The 23,791-nt window shown below is 49.3% G+C and overlaps 2 protein-coding genes across 7 annotated transcripts in view; both read right to left on the minus strand.

The window, feature by feature from the left end:
• Positions 1-18,147, minus strand: RARS1 (arginyl-tRNA synthetase 1). 5 transcript variants are annotated; one of them, XM_057415092.1, is made up of 15 exons: positions 18,084-18,147; positions 12,159-12,293; positions 11,495-11,683; positions 7,805-7,916; positions 6,734-6,834; positions 6,179-6,300; positions 5,753-5,873; positions 5,313-5,442; positions 4,897-5,001; positions 3,862-4,040; positions 3,223-3,332; positions 2,482-2,587; positions 1,251-1,423; positions 431-678; positions 1-153 (listed from the first exon to the last, which is right to left on the minus strand). In XM_057415092.1, exons 1-15 carry the CDS (start codon positions 18,126-18,128, stop codon positions 44-46), a joined length of 1,986 nt encoding a protein of 661 aa, XP_057271075.1. In that variant the 5' UTR covers positions 18,129-18,147; the 3' UTR covers positions 1-43. The 5 variants fall into 5 exon arrangements, with proteins under 5 accessions (XP_057271075.1, XP_057271076.1, XP_057271077.1 ...); XM_057415093.1 differs by lacking the exon at positions 1-153 and adding an exon at positions 16,653-16,752 and having other exon boundaries at positions 278-678; positions 18,084-18,144; XM_057415094.1 differs by lacking the exons at positions 1-153; positions 18,084-18,147 and adding exons at positions 16,653-16,752; positions 17,007-17,346 and having other exon boundaries at positions 278-678.
• Positions 18,148-18,844: 697 nt separating this feature from the next.
• WWC1 (WW and C2 domain containing 1) overlaps positions 18,845-23,791 on the minus strand; it is a 69,483-nt gene continuing 64,536 nt past the window's right edge. For both annotated transcript variants that reach the window (XM_057415085.1, XM_057415084.1), the window contains 5 exons: positions 23,147-23,311; positions 21,474-21,566; positions 20,406-20,636; positions 20,101-20,222; positions 18,845-19,582 (listed from right to left, as the gene is read on the minus strand). In XM_057415085.1, the coding sequence (XP_057271068.1) occupies positions 19,516-19,582; positions 20,101-20,222; positions 20,406-20,636; positions 21,474-21,566; positions 23,147-23,311 (678 nt within the window). In that variant the 3' untranslated portion in view covers positions 18,845-19,515. The remainder of the gene's footprint in view (positions 19,583-20,100; positions 20,223-20,405; positions 20,637-21,473; positions 21,567-23,146; positions 23,312-23,791) is intronic.

Raw genomic sequence — 23,791 nt, forward strand, 5'->3', positions numbered from 1 at the left:
TTCCAGTTGTTCAGTCCCTTTATTGTCACCCTACAGGAAACAGCTACATCCTCTGCACAGGCTTAATCCCCAGGATGTCGAATCCTTTGGCCATGACGGTGGCAGTGGCTTCGCATAGCAGCAGCCTCCACATGTTCACCTTCACGATCTGGCCTGCAAAACATCACCATGGGAGTTGGAACAGGACAACCAATGCTGCCTTCCCCAGGGGAACCCCCTCTGCCCACAGCCTGGCCCTGGCTGAGCGCCCTGCCGCCCTCCAAAGCCAGGAAGACTGACGAGCCCTGCATTTCCATGTGCCTGGCTGCTCACAGCTCTCTACTCCACCTGCTCACAGGCCAGTGACCACACAAGCTGTGCCAGCCACCTTCAGTTCTCCCACATGAATAACACTGGTTCTGCAGCAGCAAGCCCCATGGCCAGCACTCACCACTCTGCCTGTCCTTCTCAACACAATAGCAGTTGTCGTAGAACTCAGTGAAGGTGGTGGCCAGCTCATAAAGGTAGTCACAGAGCGTGTGCAATAACAAGTCCTCCAGGATCTTCTGCAGTATCTCGGGGAACCTCAGGATGCACTTGCCCAGTTTCCACTCCTTCTCATGGTCCAGAACAAGCACCTCTTCCCTGGCTGCCTTCCGCAGCATCTGCTCGTCAATGTTGGCCAGGCGGGCAATGGCCCTGCAATGACCCAAACCACAGTCTGCTTGTGAGGGTCCCACCTCTCCACTGCCCAGGGCCAGCACTGGCCACCCGCTGGCCTCCTCACTTGCCCAGTCCGGTTACCAGGCCAGAAGAGAGCAGTCAGCCCCGGAATGCACTGCAGAGGAACAGGGAGGGACATGCTCTGGGCACAAGTGTCAGGAAGGACAGCTGATGCTGCCACACAAACTAGAGCTCGGGGTGCCAGAAAGCCTGCATGGGGCATGGCAATAAACTGATGTGAGGAGGTGCTGGAACAGAGGCTCACCCCTTCCCAAACACCCAATACCTCTGATGGAATTACTGAAACTCCCACAGTTCCTCCCAGCCAGCTAAAGGCCTGGGACACACGGTGCACAGAGGAGCCCTGCTGCAGACAGCAGATGACACCATTTCCAATGACAAATAAAACCTTTCCTATGGTGCATACTGGTGTAGCTGGCTTCTCTTACTAACCACCCTTAGCAGCACTGATGCAATAATTCACCCCTTTCCCCACATCTCCCTTTGCAAGAGAATCAGAGATCAAATCCAAACAACTCTCAACATACCTGATGCGGGTGAAGGCGTACAGCAAGTAAGCAGCTGTGTTCCCCCGGTCGTCCAGCATCTTGTCAAAGGAGAACACGTAATCATTTAGTCTGTTGTGGGAGAGATCTGCATATTTAATACATCCAAAAGCGACTGACGTCTGGGCAGCTTTCAGCTCTTCTGCCGTGAGGACCTGTTGCAATTCCAGAACAGATAAGTCATGAGGAAGGAGGTTATGTTGGTACCACTAGCCACAACATTCAGCCTTAGCCACTCGGCATGGCTCTAGCCCTCACTTCCCCTGCAATCCAATGGCCCTGCAGCCCTGCCAGGTTAAGGCTGACTCCCTTTGCTTGTGAAGGCCCATCAGACCTCTGGCCCCATGATGAACTGTCTGCCACAAAGGTTTGGTGCTGATAAGGTGCTCCTGCTTCTTACAAACTGCATGTGCACATAAACACGCAGCCCTCCTACCTTTATAGAGGATTTTGGACACAAAACCCCTCTCTGATGGAACCTTGCCCTGTCAGCAAGGCAAAGCGCTTTTGTGTTAGGCTCAAGTGAACCCTTGTGAGATTTTCAAGGTGGTTTTTAATGTGCTTCCTTGTGCTCCTTTTTAAAAAGGGATCTTTCACTTTCACCCTACACTGCACAGCAATAAGGAGCTGTGCTTCCCAATTCCAGACTCACACAGTGAGTAGACAGTGTGGTCCTTCTGTTCCATTCCATGTCCCACACTGTTCAGTTCTCTCCAGGCTACCAAGATGCAGGACAGAAATGTCATTAAAGACATTGCAAAGCAAAGGGCTTTCAGCAAACTTAGCCACAGCACCCAAGGGAAAGGGTGAAGCCAAAGTCCCCAGCAGATCCCTGGCCACCCACTACCACAACTCACTGCAGACAAGCAGGCCAAGGTTGCAACGTTCCATTCTGCCCCATCTCCTGCACCTTGGGGCAGTCACAGCTGTGGCCATCGCAACGTGGAGGCCTCACAGCACCAGCAAGGCCAGCTGTCTTGCCAGGCCCTCCTCTCCTGAGGGAGCTCTGCAGTACCAGAGGCCAGTGTGCTGCCTGCAGCTCAGATCTCCCCGCTGCCATGTGTTCAGGGATGCTCTTCTTTCCCTTGACAGCACCTTGCCTGACCTGCCTACCAAGTAATCACACTCAGCTCACATCCACAATGTGGAAACCATAAGTTAGTGAAAAAATCTGGGAAGTTCTCAGGAAAGATAAGCAATTTGTCACAAGTACCTTGTCCCGCTCCTTGTCCTTCAGCTTGTCCATAGCTCGTTTCAGCCCTTCCTCCAGCAGGTCTATAAGACGCACTGTATCCCCTGAACGAGTTTTGAACTTCTTCCTGAGAACACAGAGCCAAAATGACCACCTGCATAAGAGGCCAAACCACTTCCACACTCTGCCCAGGGTCAGCATGTGCCCAGGCAGATCACAATATGCATCAGAACTTCTTGCAGGCATTTCCACCTTAAATTTTGTAACAACCTTCCAAACCCAGCCCATCTGCAATGGCAGGTGACTGTCAGAGCACACTGCTTCAACCACCACCTTCAGAGACACTAGAACAGCTCTGGAGCACAAGGGCCTGCCTGCAGACGTGGACACAAGAGGTTCTTTTCCCAGCTTTTTTTCATCGACCATGAGGCAGGTAGCAAGGAATGGCTATCACGGCCATTACCACTGCTATCTCCCTGTATTCCTATCAGCTTCCTCTGCACTTCCACCAGCCATTCCCAGTGCGCCTCCACCAACAGCAGGCAGAAGAAGTCAGGCAACCTGACCACAGCACCAGTGACTAGGTGGCTCAAGGACCGTGACACAATGAAATGACATGGTTACAAATAACAGCATGGGATGCACTGCATGGGTTTTTTTTAGCATGCCACGTACATACTTGTCGTCAAACAAGAGCAAGTCTTCTGCATTCACTCACACAGCCTCTTCAGAGCACATACAGAGGAAGAAATCCACACTTACTTGTCCTCTCCCAGCACCACTCCGAACGCGGCGTGTGCCACTCTGGTTACTTTAGGATCGTACCAGCCAATCATCTGCCCAGCTGCAAACACTGTCTGCAAATGCCCCGACTGCAAGGAACAAATGCCAACAACTGGTTCTCAACCCACTCCTCCAAGGACACTTTTCTTCTCAGCTTTCTCTCCTTCACAATGCTGTTTTCACAATGAGACTTGAAATGTTTCTAGCTCCACAGACAAATGCCGCTTCAGAATGCTCAATGTTTCCAGGAGTTTTCCTGGCTTACAGAAGCAGTAACTGGCAAATTCCCATCACTGCTCATATATGGAGCTGACAACCCTGCATCTCTTCAGGTAAGGAGCAACCACAGTGTAAGCAACAGAAATCTCATTCCAGACTCATCTATTGAGATTTAGGCTTCACCCACTTCCAGTGGTAAACTGCATCTCTCCCTAATCAACTGCTTCATGGGGCTATATATGGAGACCACCAAACTTGATTCACCATTATACCAGTGAGGACAAGAGTAAATATACACACTAAAACTCTACAGACTTCTGCCTACATGAGCATTGCACCTGTCATGTAACACCCTTTCTGATGCTTTGTACCAGCAGTGACAGAGGGTGACGCACTCACCTGGCCACTATCAACAACATAGATAATGATATCAGCCTTCTCTTCACACAGCCTGTGCTTAAGAGCAGCTAAGTCAGATGTGTCATAGGTGTAACCTCCATCTGATTTCATGATCGTCAACGGGATAGGGAAACCTGGGACAAACACGATCTTCCGGCCATCATCAACCTGGACAAATCCTAGAAAAGCAATGGAAAATATCCTGTGTTGTATTGCAGAGGGAGCTTTGTGGGCCAGCACGTGCAGAAAAACCCCTTCCTGGATGCTACCAGAGAGAAAAGGCCATGCACCCATACTATGAAATCATTAATGGCTCAAAATATGAATACACCTACATGAACTCCCTCACCAACCATGTCACAGCAAGAATTCAAGGCTATGCACATGGAAGTGGATCTGTACAGATCTGGCATTTACCAGAAGAGACCTAATTGGATTTGAGAACTCCTGTCCCCGGCATCCAGATCTACCTTTAACAAAACCAGCATCACAAAGTGTGGCACTGAAGGCAGTGATGCAGTTAAGGACTTAGCACAAACACTTCAGATGGCAAGACTCAAGAACTGCCAAATCCAGACAGGAACACATAAACCCAGACTTTTTATGCTCCATTTGGCTTCTGGCCAGTCCCAAAGTCAGCATAATCAAAACATACCACTGTCTTCTCAGAGATCTCTCCAAGTTCCCATTCAGTCACAACACCAACTGTGGGCAGTCTGCCATATATTGCTCCTTGACTATTTACTAAGGATACGATGAATTCCAGTAGTACCTCACACTATCACCTACAAATATCACAAACTGCTTCTGGTGTCAGCAAGAATGATTCAAGATTTCTGGAATGAAGCATGCAAGAATCACTTCTGCCAATGCTTCCCTGGGAGGAAAAGCCACAAAAGACCCACTGAGGAAATGTGGCTGTGAAAAAGAGCAAGGCTGGGGAACATGGAATTTCACAAACATCAGTTCTAAGCCTCACTGCACAGGACTGCGGTTACCTCAAGGTTACTTTGACTCCGAGACCAAAAGCCTCACCTTTATCTTCAAATTCTTTTACGATGTCTTTCATCATGTCGTGGTAGAACGATTCTCCTCTCTCTGTGAGCGTAATGTCCAAGCAGTTGTAGATTTTCTGGAACTCTTGAGGAGGGAAACAGAACAAAATGCTTCCATTAAATGCACACAGTAGGAATTAGTGGCATATGTTTAACAGGGGGCACAGCAAGTCCCCAAAGGCATTTTCCATCTCCCGGTCAAGCCATCAGACCAAGACTGAAGAGACAATGCTCCACAGACAGCCCAGTTCTTTGGTTGTGTTGGCTTTTATCTTTAAGCTTCTCCCAGCAGCATGGCAGTGATTTTCAAAGGAAAACCAGAGCATGGGCTCAGACACAGAGGTGAGGAAAGGCACAGTTCTGCTGCTGGGACATGCTCCTGAACGTGGCAGTCACCTTTCCGTGACACGTCGCAGATGAGCTCCCAGGCTTTGATGAAGTCGGGGGTTTTGCTCTGCAGCAGCACCACACATTGGTAGGCACGTTTCTTGAACTCCTCCTCTGTGTCAAACCGCCTCTTGGACTCCTACAGGGAAACACACCACATGAAAAGCACTGATCTCTTCCCTGATACAAGCTAACAGGCGTAACAGGCTCTCCAAGCACACTCATCTCAAAAGACAGAGGCAGCATGCTTACAAAGTCCTCTGATGGTGCCCCATACAGACAACTCAATGCCAGATACCACAATTCATCACCCAGTGACAGGTTATTGCACTAACCCATTAATAGTGATCACTTCTTTTGTTTCTCAAAAGCTATGCTGCAGTTTGTAAAGCCCCCCAATATGCTTTTCCAATGTTGATGTAAACTTCACACTTATTTGCTACAAGTACCTTGTAAAAAGCTTGGAGATCCCCAATGGGAGGAGAAACTGTTAAGTAATCCGGAAATTTGTCTTGGAGGTGAGCAATGAGCATTCCAAACTGGGTGCCCCAGTCTCCTAAATGGTTTAACCTTAAAGCAATTGAAAAGCACAGTGACTTTGCAAAAGTATGCTTTAAAACACATGCATTTCAGAAACATATATCCTAAAAGAAGAAACTGACATAACAGCACCAAAACCAGGCCAACACCCACAGTTTCACTGCATGAAGGTTCTTCCCATCTTCATTCCCAACCTACTACATTCCATCAGCTTAGTATTTTATCACACGAAAAGGGTTATATGTGTGCTTATAAACAGACAGCACAGACCAAAGCCCTGGGATACTGTATACACTCACCCAAGCAAGCCCAGCACACCCCAAATGGACTCTCACCTCAAAACATCATAGCCAGCAAATTCAAACAGCCGGCACATGCTTTCTCCAATGATAGTGGACCGCAGGTGGCCAACGTGCATCTCCTTTGCAATGTTAGGGGATGAGAAATCCACGACCACCTTACACACAGCACCAGAGGACAAACAAAGAGCAGCAGTCATTACCACACTGTGTGTTTGACCTGGGCTTTGCTGGAGGAACGAGGCTGACCCTCACACCCATTGCCGCCAACAGCACACAGCAGCAGAGGAGGCCCTCGGGGGACATGAGAACAGTCTTCCAGCCTGGGGCTCTGCTGCACCCACCAGAATGAGCTTGGCACAACACTCCCCACCCCGGGAGCCCTGTCCCTTACCCACCAGAGATTGCACCAGGTAGGCACAGCCCACCCTACAGCCCCAGTCCCTAAATCACACCCCATTTGCTGCTGTAACAAGCAGCTGACATGGACATCTGCTCAACAAACCACCTCAGGGAGAACTGCAGAGCTACCCACAGCCCAGCACAGCTCATCCCTATGGGAGCAGGATGCCTGTGTGCTTACTGCTGTACCTTTCTCCTTTTGCCAATAGCCGGTGGCTGAACTCCATTCACCAATAAACTGCTCAGCTGCTTCGACACAAAATCCCTTCTCAAGTGGACATTGATAAAACCTGGAGAGGAGAAAAACAGCAATGAGTGCTACGGCTGCAGAAGTGCCTCAAAGCACTTTTTGTTTCCTCACATCAAGGACAAGAGCACGGGAACCTTGGTTTGACAAACCAAAATCAATTTTTAGCAACAGGGCAACAAAGCTGTCACTAGAGGACAAATTCTGCTCCCAGTTTCAAGAGTCTGTTTCACAGCACTACAGCCTGTCTTACAGGAGATAGATGCTGCAAGTTAACCCACTGACATCACTCCTTTCTGCACAGGGTCATTCAAATGTGAATTTAAGAACATTTTTAATGAGAAAATAACCTTGCCAAGGTTTGCAGAATGCAAAACCAGATCCTGCTTTGTCTCCTTTCTTTAACTTAATACCCTAAACCACACCATTTCACCTGGGATAATCCACACTTGTGGGACAACACTAACTTCAGCTTCACAAAGCTAAGGAATGAGCTTCTACCCAAGCACACGAAGGGCTGCGCCATGTGAATTCTGTGTTTATGCTGAAGCTCAGAGGAATGCAAGTCCTCGTATTTCTTCCTGGGTCACAGGGCAGATGCAGGAATTCATAACCTCCATGCTACTGCAGCATCTCAGTGCTAAGAGGCCAAGATCTCCGCCTCATGCCAGCAGCAGTGAGAAGGGCATGTGGATTTTTGCTGTGATTTCGTGATGCAGCCTGATACCCATCACCACCAACAAAGGAGAAAAGCTGGTCCCTTAAGGATCAGTGGAAAACTTACTAATTAAAGGGCTTAGCATGGCAACTGCCAATTCTAATACAGATGCAGTTTTGCTGCTCTACACAGGTCTGAGGGCTACAAAGCTCTCCAACACCGAAGCAGCTAATTCACCCTGTAACTGCAGTTTTCAATTGTGGAACAGTTAAACAAAGTTTCCCTGATCACCATCCAGTATAAAATTGCCCTATCAGCTTTAAAGCACAAAGTGTGTAACATGGAACTCCCTTACCAGGCCCAGCGATTTCAACCTTCTCAATGCATTCATTAGCAGGAATATGTTTTGTTATTTTCTCGGCGATTTCTCTTGGGCTGACCTTCTGTTCCTTGGTTTTGAGCAGGATCTGAAACACAACAAGAGCAGGTAAGATTCACTCCTCCGTAACGTTGTACAGAGGGAAACAGAAAGCACAGGTAGAGCAGCACTGAGAGATCCTCAGGATTGTTTAGCTTCCTAATGTATAGACATAAACATCTCCAGCAAATATGTCAGGTTAGATCAGTCCCTCTCTAGAGCAGAAGTGTAACCAGACCCACCATGTCCACTCCCTTCTGTTAAGGACAAATAAAGAGCAGTTCCTATGTCAGAAGAAAAGCTTCCAGGGTATTTTTGAAACATTGTTAAGAGGTTTGGCAAATTCCTATCTTTCTAAACTAGGAAAAGGGACAAACAAAGCTGGCATAGTCCTTCGCACTGCTTCAAAACCCTGTTCCTCAGTCTCACAGGTACCCTCAGCTCTGCCAGCATTCATATTCGAAGTTCTGAGCTGTGCCTGCAGTAGATGCTGAGTGTGGTTTCGGAGCAAGCTGCTAATTTATGATTAAAAGCAAGCAAAGCTTGCTTCTACCTTCAGCCCTACCTGAGACTGAATAATAAAGTGACTAAATAAACAAAATCCCACAAGCCAAGCAACCAAACCTAATTCTAACACTGACAAATTCTCTTCAAAAGGCATCAGAGAATCTGCTGGTAAAGGAGCTCTCCTTTTGTCTCCAGCTATTAATGGCCCACTTGGAGGAACTCAAAGAACATGATGCAAGTTCACATCCAATAATAGCATCAGAACAGTTTGGTTTGGAAGGGACCTTCTGAGATCATCTAGTCCAACTCCACAAGTTCTGTGTCCATTCCCAAGGTACTTTCTCACATAGCTTTACAATCTCACAGAAACATTCCTCAGGAGGGCCCTCTGAGACAGCCCAAACTGTTCCTGCGAATCACTGCATCACACTGCATGCACCCACCACAACTATTTGTTTCTGAGTACATGATTTTCCGTTCTTATTGTGATGTGTTTGAAAAGAATCTATCCCCTCATTCCCATCAAGGACAAACAGCATGTAAATGTAAACCCAGATTATGGGCATGTTATACCAGATGACAGGCGTGTTATCTGAATCCCTCCAGAAACAGCCACCCTACTCCTATTACTGTAAGGAGCAAACACTGCTCCTGGCTCAACCCTCAGCATTCACACACTAACGAGCTCCCAGTAAAACAATGTGCGCTTGTGAGGGCTGTTTCCACATGGGCGCACCAGAGGGAGAGGATGCTGCAGGGCACGTACCAAGCAGGGCAGGTCCTGCTCCTCTGGCAGTCGTGGTGAGTGGTGTTTCAGCTCTGTGCAGGGGACGCTGGGGGAGTGAGGCTATGGAAGACCTGCCCCACAGTCAAACCCTAAAACTCAGGCTGATGGAAAGTACAGAACCTGCTGCTCTCAGAGGGAAATGGCTGCACTGCGTCCCCTGGCTCTGCTGTGCTGACGCGCCCTAACTGTGCTGCATGCGTGAGTATCACCCAGCTCGTACACAGTGCTCTTCCACAGCAAGCCCAGCACTAGGAACTGTTACTCCTCAGCACAGCTGACAATATGGGACTTGACACCCTGGCCTGAAGGGGACCGTCCAGACGCCGAGTTATGCGAACAATGTGGACATGGGAAGCCAGGACTGCTCGAGAATCCCAACAGCCACTTAATTGGGGTAAAGCAGCGGTCAGAAAGCTGGCAAAGCTCTGCAAGGCCCCGTCAGTGCATTCACCCAGTACTGCCCTGGCTGCAGCCCAGGCCCAGCATGATGCTCATGAGACCAAGGGAAGATGGCACCTATTTGTGAGGGCTGGTTCCAGAAGCCTGCCGGCTAGCACGTATGGATGCTGCCGGGTGTCAGTCTCACTGAGGCAGAACAGACACAGTGGCTGCAGGGTGACAACCTGGGTAGAATTCCATGTGTGTCAGTTCCATGTCAAAGTTATCAGCCCAATAGACTGATAGTGGTGAACTGACTACAGAACACTTAAAAAAGTTTTTTCTAATTGCAAAATGAAAGACCTGCAATTACAAGAGTCTAAGTAGTCAATCAAAGGCACCAAAGCATTCAGTTGGTGTGTTTTAGCACCTACTTTCTCTACGACCTCCTGGTTTTACTTCAGCACAGTCCCAGCCCACTGAGGCAACTCCTGAAGTGTCTCTTATTCTGCTTGGGTCCGTTTTGGTCAAATACCTTCCAGAAAGCAGCAATGTCATAACATTCAAAGTAACCACTGATACAAACCAGGTTAAGAAAACCCACTCCTTCCCTTGCATGCACCTAAGAGATGTTCTGTAAATTGGAACCACCCTTACAGCTGCCTGAAAACTTCCAAGATCAGAACAATATCAAATCATAGAATGGTCTGGGTTGTAAAGGACCTTAAAGCTCATCCAGTTCCAACCTCCTGCCATGGGCAGGGACACCTTCCACTAGAGCAGCTTGCTCCAAGCCCCTGTGTCCAACCTGGCCTTGAACACTGCCAGGGATGGGGCAGCCACAGCTTCTCTGGGCACCCTGTGCCAGCGCCTCAGCACCCTCACAGTAAAATCGTAACAAACACCCCCCACGTTTCCTGCTTTTTGCTCATTTAAAAGAAAATATAGATGCCACCAACCATAGATGTGAGGAAGATCACACAGCCTCCCCTCAGCAGATGCTCGGATAACAGCCAGTAAGATACAAACAAGAGCACAAAGTGTGCATGGAACAGTGCACTCAGGTCCACCTCAAAGAGCATTTGTCACAAAACTGAAAACGCTTCCAGGAATGCACCAAAAATCAGCCAAATTCAGCTGTAACCAGGGAATTAATAAGAGGTGTTTGAAATAAAGCAGTCAGAGGAGTATGCAGCACAGTGCCTGAGTAGCAGCCTATACCTGGCTGGACACTGTGAGGAGATGCTGCGCACACCACAGCCCCTGCACAGAACAATGACCCATGTCACCAGATCCAAGAGCAGAGCAGTTCAGGATGCAGCATGCAGGGACCTGAACCCTACCCAGGCACACAGCGTGCACCCAGGCCCCTCTCACTGACGTGTCAGTGGGCAGTAGAAACCTGCAGCACCCACACCAAGAGGAGATGTGTGCCCTGAAACGGGGTGGCGTTTGTAGCTCTCCTTTCCTGTGAGAAGGGGGTGTGTGCACACAACTTTGTGGATGTGGGGACACTGCACGTCCCCCACACTACACAAGAGCATTCTGAGATTTGTAGTGTTTGTAACATTTGTAACTGTCCAGACTTGGGATTTATTGTTTTCCTGATACCAGTTCCAAACTCAAATACAGCTCACTACTTGGTAGTTAACTGCACAGTTAGTAAATCAATGCAGCACTTCAGTCCCAGTTTGATTTAGATCCCACAAACTGAGCAGCTGTTCTGCGTGACACACATGTAACTCTCTTACCATCTAACCAGAGGCTTAAAGAACTACTCTGTGAAGGCCAATGCTTCCCCTAAAATGCCATTAGATGCTCACTGAATTCTCAGCCCAGAGGTCTGCAGCAAGCTTGAAACAGGTCCACAACTGCAACTCTCCCTGTGTTACCACACAGCTTCCAAAAGAAGCATCCCAAGGTTTAGTTCTCTTTGTCAGACTGGTCAGATTTACCTGTGTGATGCCCATGGCGCTGTTACACTGGTAATCTCCAAATTTGGGCTGCTGACTTGGTGTCACCACTAGTGGAGGGTTTTCTAGCTCTGGGTAGGCAGCCTGAATAGCAGCTCCAAAGATCTCCTGAAGGCAGCTGTTGATATTAGTCATGCTTTTCTCTGGTTTACTTCTTTCCTCCTGAAGGCTCTGAAAAAACAAACCCCACAACATCTGGCAGCTGTTACACACTTCTTTTTTCCCTGGCTGCCTGGCAAAGCGGCTCACAGATGTGGCTGACACCTCTAGGCACGGGAACAACGAATATGAAAAATGCCATGATTGAGGGGCTGCTGCTCCCGTTGAGCCTCCCAGCACGAACACTTCCCCTGAGTGCAGGGCTGCACCTTGCCAGTGATCTGGCAGAGATGTTGGCTGAGCTGCCCGTTCCATGACCAGCCAAGACGTGATACTGTGGCCTTATAAACCTACTGACATCTGTCATAAAGTAGGCTCCTGTTTAAGGAACAAGGAAATATCTGATGTGCCACCAACAATGAAGTGCTGGGATGCAGTGAGAGCACACTGGCACACAGCACTAGCTCTGACAACTGACAGCACTTATTTAGCTTGTCTTAACAAGAACCAGCCCTATGTGCTGCAGCATTCATTCTTCCTCCCTTACCTTCCGAAGGAAGTTCAAGCGATACTTGAGCTTCGCGTTCTCGTCCCGCAGCCCTTCCAAACTTGGGGACACTCCCAAGCACCTGGAGTTCTTCAGATGCTCGATCTCTGCAGTTAACAACCTGATCTCGTTCTCCTGAAAAGCAAATGGAATTGTCACACAGGCATCCCTGGAGGCGGGGGCACACCAAGGTGAGGAGCTGCAAGATCTCAGGCAGTTCTAGTTCTGTCTCACAAAGGTTAACAGCAAAAGCAAGAGCGGAGCAGTGACATGGGGAACTCATCCCCCAACCCTCAAATGTGAAAGCGCAAAGGTATCTTCTCCTTTTAACATCACATCATTCTGTGTCCCCCCAAATGATTCATTTTTTAAGTTGTTTCTATTTCTGTCAAACCCAGGGATTCAGAGACATTCCTTAAAACCTCAATGAGAACAATCTCACAGATATCAAGACAGATGCGCAAGACAGACAACAGGTTGTGCTAACAGAACATGTTCCCAAAACAAGCCCTTTCTCCAGCTTTTTGAATTTAATAAAGATGCTTCAAAAACTCCCTAAAGCCTCTTCAGGCAGTTTCATCATCTCACAGGCCACAGTTTCTCCTCCAGAGGGTGAAACCACAACCACTCATACAACCCCAGCAACCCAGACAAGAAGTGCAGCATGCCACTGCAGAGGGGAATCACAGGGGAATCCATAGGGCCATTTCTGCAGCCTGCATTCACATCCACCTTGCTGCACAACCTTTCCTCCATGGCTTCTCCCTTAAAACTGACATCCGGCATTCAGCAGCAATCAGGAATTTCAGGTGGACCTCTATACCCAAATCACAGAGTAGTCTGCGTTGGAAGGGACCTTCAAAGCTCCTCTAGTTTAACCACCTGCAATGGGCAGTGACATCTTCAACTAGAGCAGGTTGCCCAGAACCACATCCAGCCTGGCGGTGAATGTCTCCAGGGATGGTGCATCCACCACCTCTCTGGGCAACCTGTGAGGCTCCTCATTGTAAAGAATCTTTCCTCACACCAGCCTGAATGTCCCTTTTAGTTTAAAACCACCACCCCTTGTCTTGTCGCACCCGGCCCTGCTAAAAAGCCTCTCCCCATCTTTCTTACAGGCCCTTTTTAAGAACAGGAAGGCCGCAGTAAGGTCTCCTCAGAGCCTTTTCTTCTCCAGGCTGAACAACCCCAACTCTCTCAGCATTCCCTCACAGCAGAGGTGCTCCATCCATCTGAAAATTTCCGTGGCCCTTCTCTGGACCCTCTTCAACAGGTCCATGTCTTTCCTGTACTTGACTCCAGAGCTGGATGCAGGACTGCAGGTGCGGTCTCACCAGAGAAGAGCAGAGGGACAGAATCACCTCCCTTGACCTCCTGGCCACACTCCCCTGCATGCAGCCCATGACACCACAACAGGCCTCTGTTCTGCAAGTGCACATTGCCTGCTCACGTCCAGTCTTCCACCCACCAGTACCCCCAAGTCCTTCTCCTCAGGGCGGCTCCGAACCCTTCCATCCCCCAGCTTGTGTTGATACCAGGGGTTGCCCCGACCCATGTGCAGGACCCTGCACTTGGCCCCACTGAACCTCAGGAGGTTCACATGGGCCCCTCTTGAACCTGCCCCAGTCCCTTTGGATGGCATCCCATAAACAAACTGCCCTGTGCTCCTTAGACCTCACAGCTGGGTCACAGGCAAATGCTTCAGCCAGCAGCCTCAGCCCAGTGGTGGGAACTGCTGTAAGGAGCAGTCATGCTCCCAACCCCAAAGACACCAAGCACCTGAAACTTCATTGCTGGTGGCCACCTCTTGTCCTCCCCCATCACAGGCTTTGTGCCCATCAGCCACAAACCTGGCTCACCAACACAACTCTGGAGGCTGCTGAAGGTGCAGGTGACTCAGTGCTGCTGTGACGGGTGCAGGCAGCAGGGGCAGTGAGAAAGCCCCTCAGGCTCTCCTCCACCAGAACCCCACAGCAGGAAGCAGCTCAGGCTACTCCTGCAGGGAAATAGGTCACCAAACCTCACCAAAAAGGGCTCATTTGCTCTGGTGCTTGAAAACAATCAGAATATTTAATTAAGGAAAAAACTGGGCCATGAAATCTTGTCTTACATATCCCCCTGAGCAACAGCTCCCACAGACACCACTGTAACTGCAGATGCTCAAAACCCCTGAACTGAGCCAAATCATGTTAAGATTGGCTACTTATGAAGCAAGCTGAAAATCAGCACTTTTGAGGTCATTCTGCATTTGTGCTTCAGCTTCCAGCACACTTCTCTGCCAGCCTCTCTCCTGTACTACAGGAGAACAGGATGTCCTGCAGGTTCAGATGTGAACAAACAGGACTTTGGGGAATAAAACCTGTTATCAAAATCGCTGGTTTGGCATTTTGGCAACTGAAAGCATTGAACAGCACAGCTGTAGCTCAAAACACCTCACTTCAAACAGCTTATTGCAGCCTTTCCCCTTGCAGCCTATTACTTCTTTTTTTGGAATCCAAAGCAGCCCTCCCCCAAATCATACTGTTGTTCTCTCACACGCACACAAACACCTTCTGCCATATAACAAGCAGAAAACATGTATGTTTTTATGTTTTACTTTACTCACAGGCCTGACCATGCAGGATTTCAGGTGACTTGCAGACTAATTTGAAAGATTGTCAGACTGAACTTCAAGTTTCAAACAGCACAGAATGATTTCACTGCAACATTTTACAGGTTCCCTGTAGGTAGTATGTAGTCATCATTATTGCTCCAAACTGAGCTAAAGGAACATCAGAGCAGAGCCATGAGTAACTCATCCCTCCAGTCCTAGAATGTGCTTTAAGGAAAGCAGAAAGCTATCTCCTCCTCTTCATGTCGCATTCATCTGTAGGATCTGTGTCCACCCATTATTACCTTCTCTCGAGCAAAGCCACCAGCTTCAGGACAGGTTAGCAAGACCTGGAGGAGAGTTTTGCATTGAGGACAAACACTTGCATTCTGCCTTTGAAATTAAAACCACAGAATCACAGAATCGTTTGGGTTGGAAAGGACCTTAAGATCAGTTCTAATCCCCTGCCACGGGTAGGGACATACCCAGTAAATGTGACCCAACCAGCTCACATTTATTCCTCCTCCCCCAGAACTATAACTACCGAGGTATTTCAGTACCATTGGCAAACTTTTCACGACAGCAACGTGATTTAATGTTCCTCCACAATCACAAATGCCTCTGGCCACACAAGTTCAGACTCGCAAGAGCTGAGATGACCAGCATCTTACTGGAGCTTCTTCCCACACTGTTAAGACTACAAGAGAGGATGAGGAAAGAGGTTTATTCACACGCACAGCCAGGACCCAGAACAAGGGTTCTCGGGAATCAGCATCCACTGGGGCAGACATCTACCCCAAACAGCTTTTCCACACAAATACAGGGTGACAATTGGTATCCTAGTCACTTGGATTTGGCCAGGAGGTACAAAGCTCTAAACCCATGCCACAGGTCAGTAAGTCTCATCTACTTGTCTCCCATGACTGCCCCAAAGCAGCAAACCCACACCTGCAGACAGGAGGCATTCAGACCAGCCACATGTCAAATGTGACCAGCCCAAGGTGTCACCTCAGACCGGCACATTGTTCTATCATGTTCTGTGCTCCTCTTCAGAAACTTTCAGTACTAGCCCTTATGTTACTTGAGGATGAACTGAAAGCAAAATGCTTCCCTGTGGCAACCTCGCTGCCTACCCTGACACTGCTGCTGCCATTTCAGTCTCCCTTTTTGAGCTCATCAAATGCTAATACAGGTGATGAAATAAACTCTTAATTCCAAACCACAGCAGAAATGCCTGGACTCAGCACTGGCTATACTGAGCTGCAGAATGGATGGGGTTAAGATCAGCACAGAGCCAAAACAGGCAGTGAGGGCTGTGGTTCATGGGCCAGTCAGGAGGGTGCTAGGTCCCTGGAAGAGGCTCCCTAGGGAGGAGCCTGCCAGGAGTCGAGGAGGATCCAGACAATGCTCTCAGTCACGTGGTTTAGTGTTGGGCATTCCTGTGAGGAGCAGGGAGTTGGACTCAATGATCCTTATGGGTCCCTTCCAACTTGAGACATGATTCTATGATTGAAGAATGATTCCATGACCCCACACCCACAGCCATGAGCTAAGCTTACCTCAGAAAAGCTCTTTAAATGGTTGCATGCTACAAATACCTCTTCTGACAGCAGCTGTGGTACAGCTCATAACCCTCTAGAAAATCATCTGTGAACACCGGGTGTTATTAAAGGGATGCTCCAGATTCTACATTCTTCCTGAAGAACCACTACATTAAACTACAGATACCCCCTGTAACTCCTCTCTCACAGCACCACCAAGCGAGGAAAGGAGACAACACCAACACACCTCTGAGCCACAACATGTGTAACAGAAAAGCTGCTGTTCAGGACAAAGTGTTACCCTGGGATTATTCTACCTGCACAGCCCCGGGCATGTCACAACTTGCCAGTAAAGGGTCATACCTGATGACCACCTCATGAGAAGCTGCAGGAACTACATGAGGCCATGCTGACATCTCCAAGGGCTCTTTGGTCAGCTGAGAACTAGAAATCTTCCCCTCACCTGTGAACACAAAAAAACTATAGCTTTTTCAATAGGACCAAAAGCATCCCTACGTTTTCCCTTAACATCAGAGTGTCTTCCAAAGACCCCACTGAATTAACACGAACCTTGCTTAGGCTTCTGTCTCTGGACTTTAATGTGACAGAGCTTTTCTCCATCACATTAAAACAAAAACCAGAGAGGAACTGGCCTGAGAAAGCACGGCAAAGGGAGCAGAGCACCCCTCTTCCTTCCCTTCCAGCTCGCCTTCTGACCAGCTGTATCTCTGCTCCTCCTCTGCCACGCCTTTGCTGAGCCGGCTCAGTGCAGTAACTCAGCACATACACTGCTCCTTGCTGGGCTGTTCTCCCAGGGCACTCATGATTCCTGCCAGCCGGTTCACCATGGGCTCTTGCTGGAGCTGGCATAGGGAGGATGTGGCTGGGAGTGAGGTGAAAGGTAGATTCAGGCTCAGTAATTCCACGTGGCATCTTTCAGCCTCCTGGAGTTACAGAGCTGAACACTCTCCTCTTCCTTGGAAATCTGTTTATGGACTAAAGAGCAGATCCCAGTGACAGCAAGGAGGGAACACCCAGGACGCTCTCCTCTCCCAGCAGCTACAGAGGGAAAATGTGAAAACAAAGGCAAAAAAAGAGTTGCAAAGATTCAACAGCCAGCTCTGAGTATTTCATGGCAGTGCTTATCCTATGACTGAATTGGGAATAGAAAATTTACTGGAAAGTGACTTTAGAACCCATGTGTACGGTAGACAAAGACCCACAAGGCAAACGTCCACTGAGTTACCTGCTCTTGGGGCAACACAAAAGTTCACCTGTAGGACTCCACGCTGTCCTGTACTCTTCTGTCAGTACCAGTCACTGACTGGGACAGACCTGGCAGTCTGATCTGGTTTTACACACAGCCACCGAAGAGACAGTGCTGTCAGCACCTTTCCTCCCAGCCCTGAGCACCTCACGGCTGCAACAGCCCGCCCGAGGAAGCCAGGCCCGCCCTCAGCACGGCCGCCTCCAGCGCAGCCCCTGGGCGCACCTCCCGGGTTGCTCCACAGGGCCCCGCACCCGGCGCTGCCGCTCCCGGGGCCGGGCACCCCCGAGGCCCGGCACGCACCGGCTCGGCTGGCGGCAGGGCCGCAGCGCAGCCCGCGTCTGACACTTGCCGATGCGGCCGGGGGACTCTTCCCACAGAGCTCCACGCGGGCCCCGCCCGGACCCGTCCCCAGCCCCAGCCCCATGGCCGCGAGGCTCCAATGCACCCAGCGCTCCCCTCCCCGGACATGAAGGCAGCAAAGAGCTCCCGCCCCTGCCGCTCGCTGCCCCCTGCCCGGCCCGCACCTGCCGCGCCAGCCGAGCTGCGCACTGCGACACGCGCGCCTCCATGCTCCCGCGCCCGGAACCGGACGTGGCGCGGCAGGAGCGGAAAGCGCTGAGCGCGCATGTGCACAGGGACAGGCTGCAACAGGAGGGCAGCGCCCCCGCCCGGCGGGGAGGACCCTGGCAGCGCGCCGCGACTGCCCCCAGCCCTGGCGGGAGCGGCGGGGCCCGGTGCCTGCCTGCGGCAGCTCCAGCAGCTCCGGCCTCCAGGAGCTGCGGCTGCCCCATCCCTGGCAGTGCTCGAGGCCAGGCTGGACACAGGGGCTCCAGTGGAGGGTGTCCCTGCCCGCGGCAGGGGGTGGAACTGGTGAGCTTTAAGGCTCCTTCCAACCCAAACCGGGCCGATTCCATGATGTAGATTTGCACCTCATCACAGTCCTTCGGAAGGCAGGGACAGTCCCAGACGCCCCCATCAAACCAAACCCGGCTTTAGGGGTGACCAAGGAGTACTTTCCATCAGTGATTCACAGACCGGTTTGGGTTGGAAAGGCAGCTTGTGAGTTACAGCTCCAGCACCTCCAGTAACCCCTGCGTTTGGGGAAGCGCAGGGGCACCCAAGTCACTCCGGAGCACATCCACCAGCTACCCCTCCAGGACGCCTGCTGGGAAGGGCGTGCAGAACAAGACCCACTAAAGCTGTGCACTTCCACCTAGTGACACCCCCTCCCCCCCAACGCAGGAGGCAGCTGCTGAGAAGATGCACATGAGACAAAACCAAGGTGTCCAGAAAGGTCACTTTATTGGAAAACCCGAGAATGGACATAAAACCTGCAGCCCTCCTCCCACAGCGTGGTTTCAATGGGCTCCCCACATCCCCCTCCAGACCCGTTACAGACCGGAGCTGCAGTACAAGCGGTAAAAGTGCAAGTATTCTCAACTTCACACCTACTTTTATGACCTGGCAGGAAACAAAAACGCTTCACAGCTCACAGAGAACTCGTTCACAGCACTGGGGAGTCCAAACCGGCTCCCTGCATTCCCCACAGGGTACAAAACACATCACTCAGCGGAGAGTCCGATGCAGGACATGATAGAAGGCAGGGGTGAGGTTCCTTCAAAGGTATTTATTGCAGTAAAACCTCTAAAAGGTAGAGCTGTACAAAAAGTCTAAACAGCATTATTTAAGAATAACAGCACCTCACGCTGCATTTGTTCTTATTTAAAATTCTATTTCCCAAAAATACATTCCTAAATATACAAACTATACAATCTTGTCACTTTAATGCTGGTTTCTGTGATGATAGAACTTTAACCTAAAACTCTTTAAAACATCCACACACTGACAAAAGCTCTAATATACAAACGCCTCAGTACCTTCATAATACCACATAAATAACTTCAAACCCCAAACAGCATGTGTCCAACTGTCCAGAAAGCAAATACTTCATGGTGATCACACATCATCAGCACAGAGCGTCGGGATGTTTATCCTCGGCCGGGTGAAAAAGGCCATCTTCTCTCTAAAGAGAATGATGGGTTGTTAATTCCACACAAGTCTTGCTAGAAACATCCATCATGCATTCAGATTCATCTCTCCAACTGTCGCCACGAGGAGCAGCAGCACATCCTCTCATGACCTACACCTCGTATCAGACAGGAGGCATCCTTACAGCTAGACTCACCACGCTGCCAAAAAGCCATTTCAGAAAGGCTTTCGTTGGGTTTTTTGCTTTCAAGGTATGTTTCTTAAGGAAGCAATGGGCTGCTGCTGGATTAAACAAAGGATTTGTGAATTTAGTGCCAGATGGGGAGTGATTTGGAGCACTGCTGGTTGCTTTGTGATCATGTGCAGTGCTGCAGCTTATTTCCCTGACTCTTAGAGCTTATACTTTCATATAAAGATACACAAGTTTTTGTTTAAACAGGACACTTAAGCACTTCTGCAAGGACCAGCCTTCCTCATCAGCATCTTAATCACCCACAGGAAACCATGGTAACAGTCCCCTTTTCCTGCCCTTTCCCCATGACCTGGGATTACCTGAATGACTGCACCTCCAGAGGCTCTTTCCGACTCTGCCCTCGCAGCCTGTGCACATCCTTGGCAGCAGCCCTCATCATTTTATCAGCCTTCAGCTCACACTGGTGTTCTGCTTTCTCCACCTAAACAAACAGTGGGAGAGTTGTTTGTGTTTTCAAGCACAGCCTGGACCCAAGGACTGCAGCCTTCACCATCAAATGCTTGCTTGATGGAGCTCTAAGTGGAGGACACTTCATTTCCTGAGCATCCCAAGCCCCTTGTTTCTAAGACGCAGTGACTACAACCCAGAGGCAGTTACTACTCACTCGCTTTTCCACCAGCCTTAGCAGCAGTCGAAACCTCTCATCATCCTTCACCCACTGCGGCAACTCCTTTTCACCCTGGCTTTGAGCTCGTTCCAGCTGCTCCTTCAGCTCCCTCAGCACTGAGATCTCCTGCACCAGCCGATCGTGCCAGGTTTTTGAAGCCTGCAGGTCCAGCTCCAGGTCTAGCGAGGTGCGCATCAGGCGCTCTGAGCCCACGGACTTCACTGAAGGCTGGAAAAGAAGGGCTGCATGAACACAGGTATAAGAACTGTCCCAACCACCCCCCCGTGACAGGGCAAATGCATCATGAGATCCTACTTTCCAACACTTCTCTTGGCACAAAGCATCGCTATGGACCCTGCTTTCCAATCCATCTCAAGACAGCACAAACTCAAGCAAGTTTCATAGACAAGCATTTTGATTTTGGTGCTTCTACTAAATCTCTTCCTTGGCAGCTTTTCCAAATCAAACAAACCTTGCTTGCACACCTTGCTCCTGAGTTTAATGTCTCATTGCCAGATGAATCCACAATGCAACAGAAGAACCCTGTTTTTTTCCAGTAACATATTATGTTACCTTCTTTCTGCTAGCTTCAAACACAAGCTGCCCCAAGAAAACCATCTCCTTGCGAGCTCAGCATCAGCATCCCAGGGGAATTTCAGTGACTGCATTCCAATGGGCACAGGGGCTCACTGTGTGCCAGTCACTACAACAGGGTCACCTGAGCACCCCTGACATCGCTTTCCTCACCAACTCCTCATATTTATTGGAAGTACTTAAGAATCTCACAGCAGTAAACACAGCCAAACTGCTTGTGCTGCTTCTGCTCTGACAGGGTGGAAAATACTAGGAACCATCTTAAATGTATTGGTTTAAATGAGTTCCATCTCAAACATTCCTGCCTTATTGTGATATATAAAAGTAGCCTTGAGAGACTTGTCACACCCAAAGGCTGTGAATGAAAGCAGGTGGCAACTGATTCATGTTTGCAAATTCTTCTTTTCAAGCAGTTATCCATTGGTTGCAAGTGTATGTGCTGGAGCAAGGACAAGGTGCCGTTGTTGTTACCCGCTTCACTCGGACGCTTCGTCTCTCCAGTGCATTCCGAACGAAGGGTGGCTTTTTGGACAGTGTTGAACTGTCGCTGTCACTGCGGTTCAGCTGCAAAGGAAAGGGAAGAGCCCATGAAAGAAGTACAAGCAGTGCATACACACATCGTTGGCAAGAACAGGGGCTTCTCCGAGTGATTTTAAGCAGGGATACAAGCAGAACTAGGAAGTTTTGTGGAGAGCTGCTACCCTAATCTGCATTAACATGCAATCCATCTGGCACAAACAGATCCTGCCCCAAGCCTTGAACTCCATCACTGTCTGAGAATAGGCTGCATGGGAAGAGAGACACTAGTTTAAGGAGTAATATGGGACTCTACCCCACTGCCCTTCTCCTGGGCAAGTAACTAGGCTGAGCAAAACAGCCCAGAAAAATAAGCTCTAAGTTACAAGTTACTCTTTTCTAGCACCTGTAAAACATGAGGCTATTTTATTAGAGATTTCTTTTTTTTCTCTCCAATCACCTGTGTTTTAAGCTAGTGGTGCAAGAGGTAGGTTTACCTGTAAGCTATCCTCCTGAGTTTTCCAACTTGGTTGTCACATTACACTCATACAGCTGCAGCCTTTTGTGATTGTCTCTAGACCCTTAAAAAGAGCTCAACTGAAGCAGTGTTTAATTCTCATCTTCCTTCTCAAAGCTGGGGGAACAGGTGCGTGGGATCTGCATGTGCTGGGACACAGAACCACCCAAGCACTGGCCACCCCTGCAGATTAAATCCATTTTGTTTCTATGCAAGCACCTGCTTCTGCGTGGGAGAAAACCTGCACATCAAACCCAGCTCAGCTGCATTAGGAGCATGCCCACTGTGCACAGGTCATGCATGATAAACACAGTGCTTGCTTGTTTGCCAATTCAATTTACAAGATGAGTTATTTAGAGTTTAGGCTGACCCTCAATCCAGGAAATAATTGTGAACAAACACTTCAAAGCAGTGGCAGTGACATCCTGACCCAGCCCCCTTCAGACAAGGCACGCGCAAGAAAGCTTCCACAGTGTTTTTGCTGACATTACCAAGTCCTTACCTTTCCATTTCTCTGAAGCCTTCATGTTCACCTCATCTAAAGCCAGGTGGACTCAGTGAACCCAGTTCAAGTTAGCACAGAACAGTCTTAAAGCAGCAGGAAAGGGGTTGATATGCAGCTTATTCATAGAATCACAGAATCAACCAGGTTGGAAAAGACCTTTAGGATCATCCAGTCCAACCCTTACCCCAGCACTGCCAAGGCCACCACTAACCCATCGCACTGAGGGACTCGTCTACACGGTTTGGGAATACTTCCAGGGACAGTGACTCCTGAGCAGCCTTTTCCAATGCTTGATCAAATACCTCAGTATGTATTGATCATCACTGTCTTACAGCAGCCCTACCAGGTTAGTTTGGTCGTTTCACCATGCTGCATGTACCAGACACATATGTGCACATACACGCTTTATACGTTTGTGCTTCATGCTATTAGTTCCAAGGAAAGGAATCATTCAGGAGGTGAGGACAGAGCAACTTCTGAAGTCAAAGGAGAAAAGAAGAAAGCAGTGTCAAGTCTCTGTCAAAAATCCAGCCTAAGTGAACACTGCTGACATACTTTCATTAGTGAAAAGCAGCATTCAGAACCCCACGAGTGCATTTTCCTTACCCGACACACATACTGACTTTGTGGTCCTGGTGAAAACGTTTTGGAGCGGATGATAGTGCTACCTCTGACAAACGGAGCTTGTGGTGGGTTTGCTGCTCTCTTGTCTTTGGGACGAACCACAGTACAAGCCTGTGCAAGGCTCTCTGTGTTTGTCTCTTTATCCACCTAAAAGACAGATAAAACAGTGTGAATGGCAGCTTATGGACCACACACACACAGAGCTGTCTGACAGCCACCTCTGAGGGATCTCCGCTGCTGGTCCCAGAGGCACCGTGTTCAGAACCAGATGTTCTTTAGCCCCTTCAAGCAGGTGTCCTGCCATACCACTCTTTGAACTCAGAGGCTGCTACGTTAAGTCTCTAAGGGCTCTGCATCCATCAATCGCTGTACAACACAGCTGACTGCAGTGAGCTTTGCCTGTTGATCCAGTACATCAGTGTGAGCTGGCAGCCTCACACAAAACAGAGGTATGGTTTTAAGGACCACTCCCTCTGGATCTTTGCTGCAGATGCACAACTACTGTATGTGCATGCAGAGAGCATGTGTACAGCACATGCTTGTTAGACTACAGCTACACATTAATGAAAACAGTTTTCATGAGCAGCCTCAAGGAAGGCATGAAACAGTGCTGCATTAATTGTTGGT

The sequence above is a fragment of the Pezoporus wallicus genome, unplaced genomic scaffold (assembly GCF_028554395.1).
Source record: "Pezoporus wallicus isolate ANWC-B61680 ecotype Strahan unplaced genomic scaffold, APGP_CSIRO_Pwel_v1 contig_4161, whole genome shotgun sequence".
NCBI lineage: Eukaryota > Metazoa > Chordata > Aves > Psittaciformes > Psittacidae > Pezoporus > Pezoporus wallicus.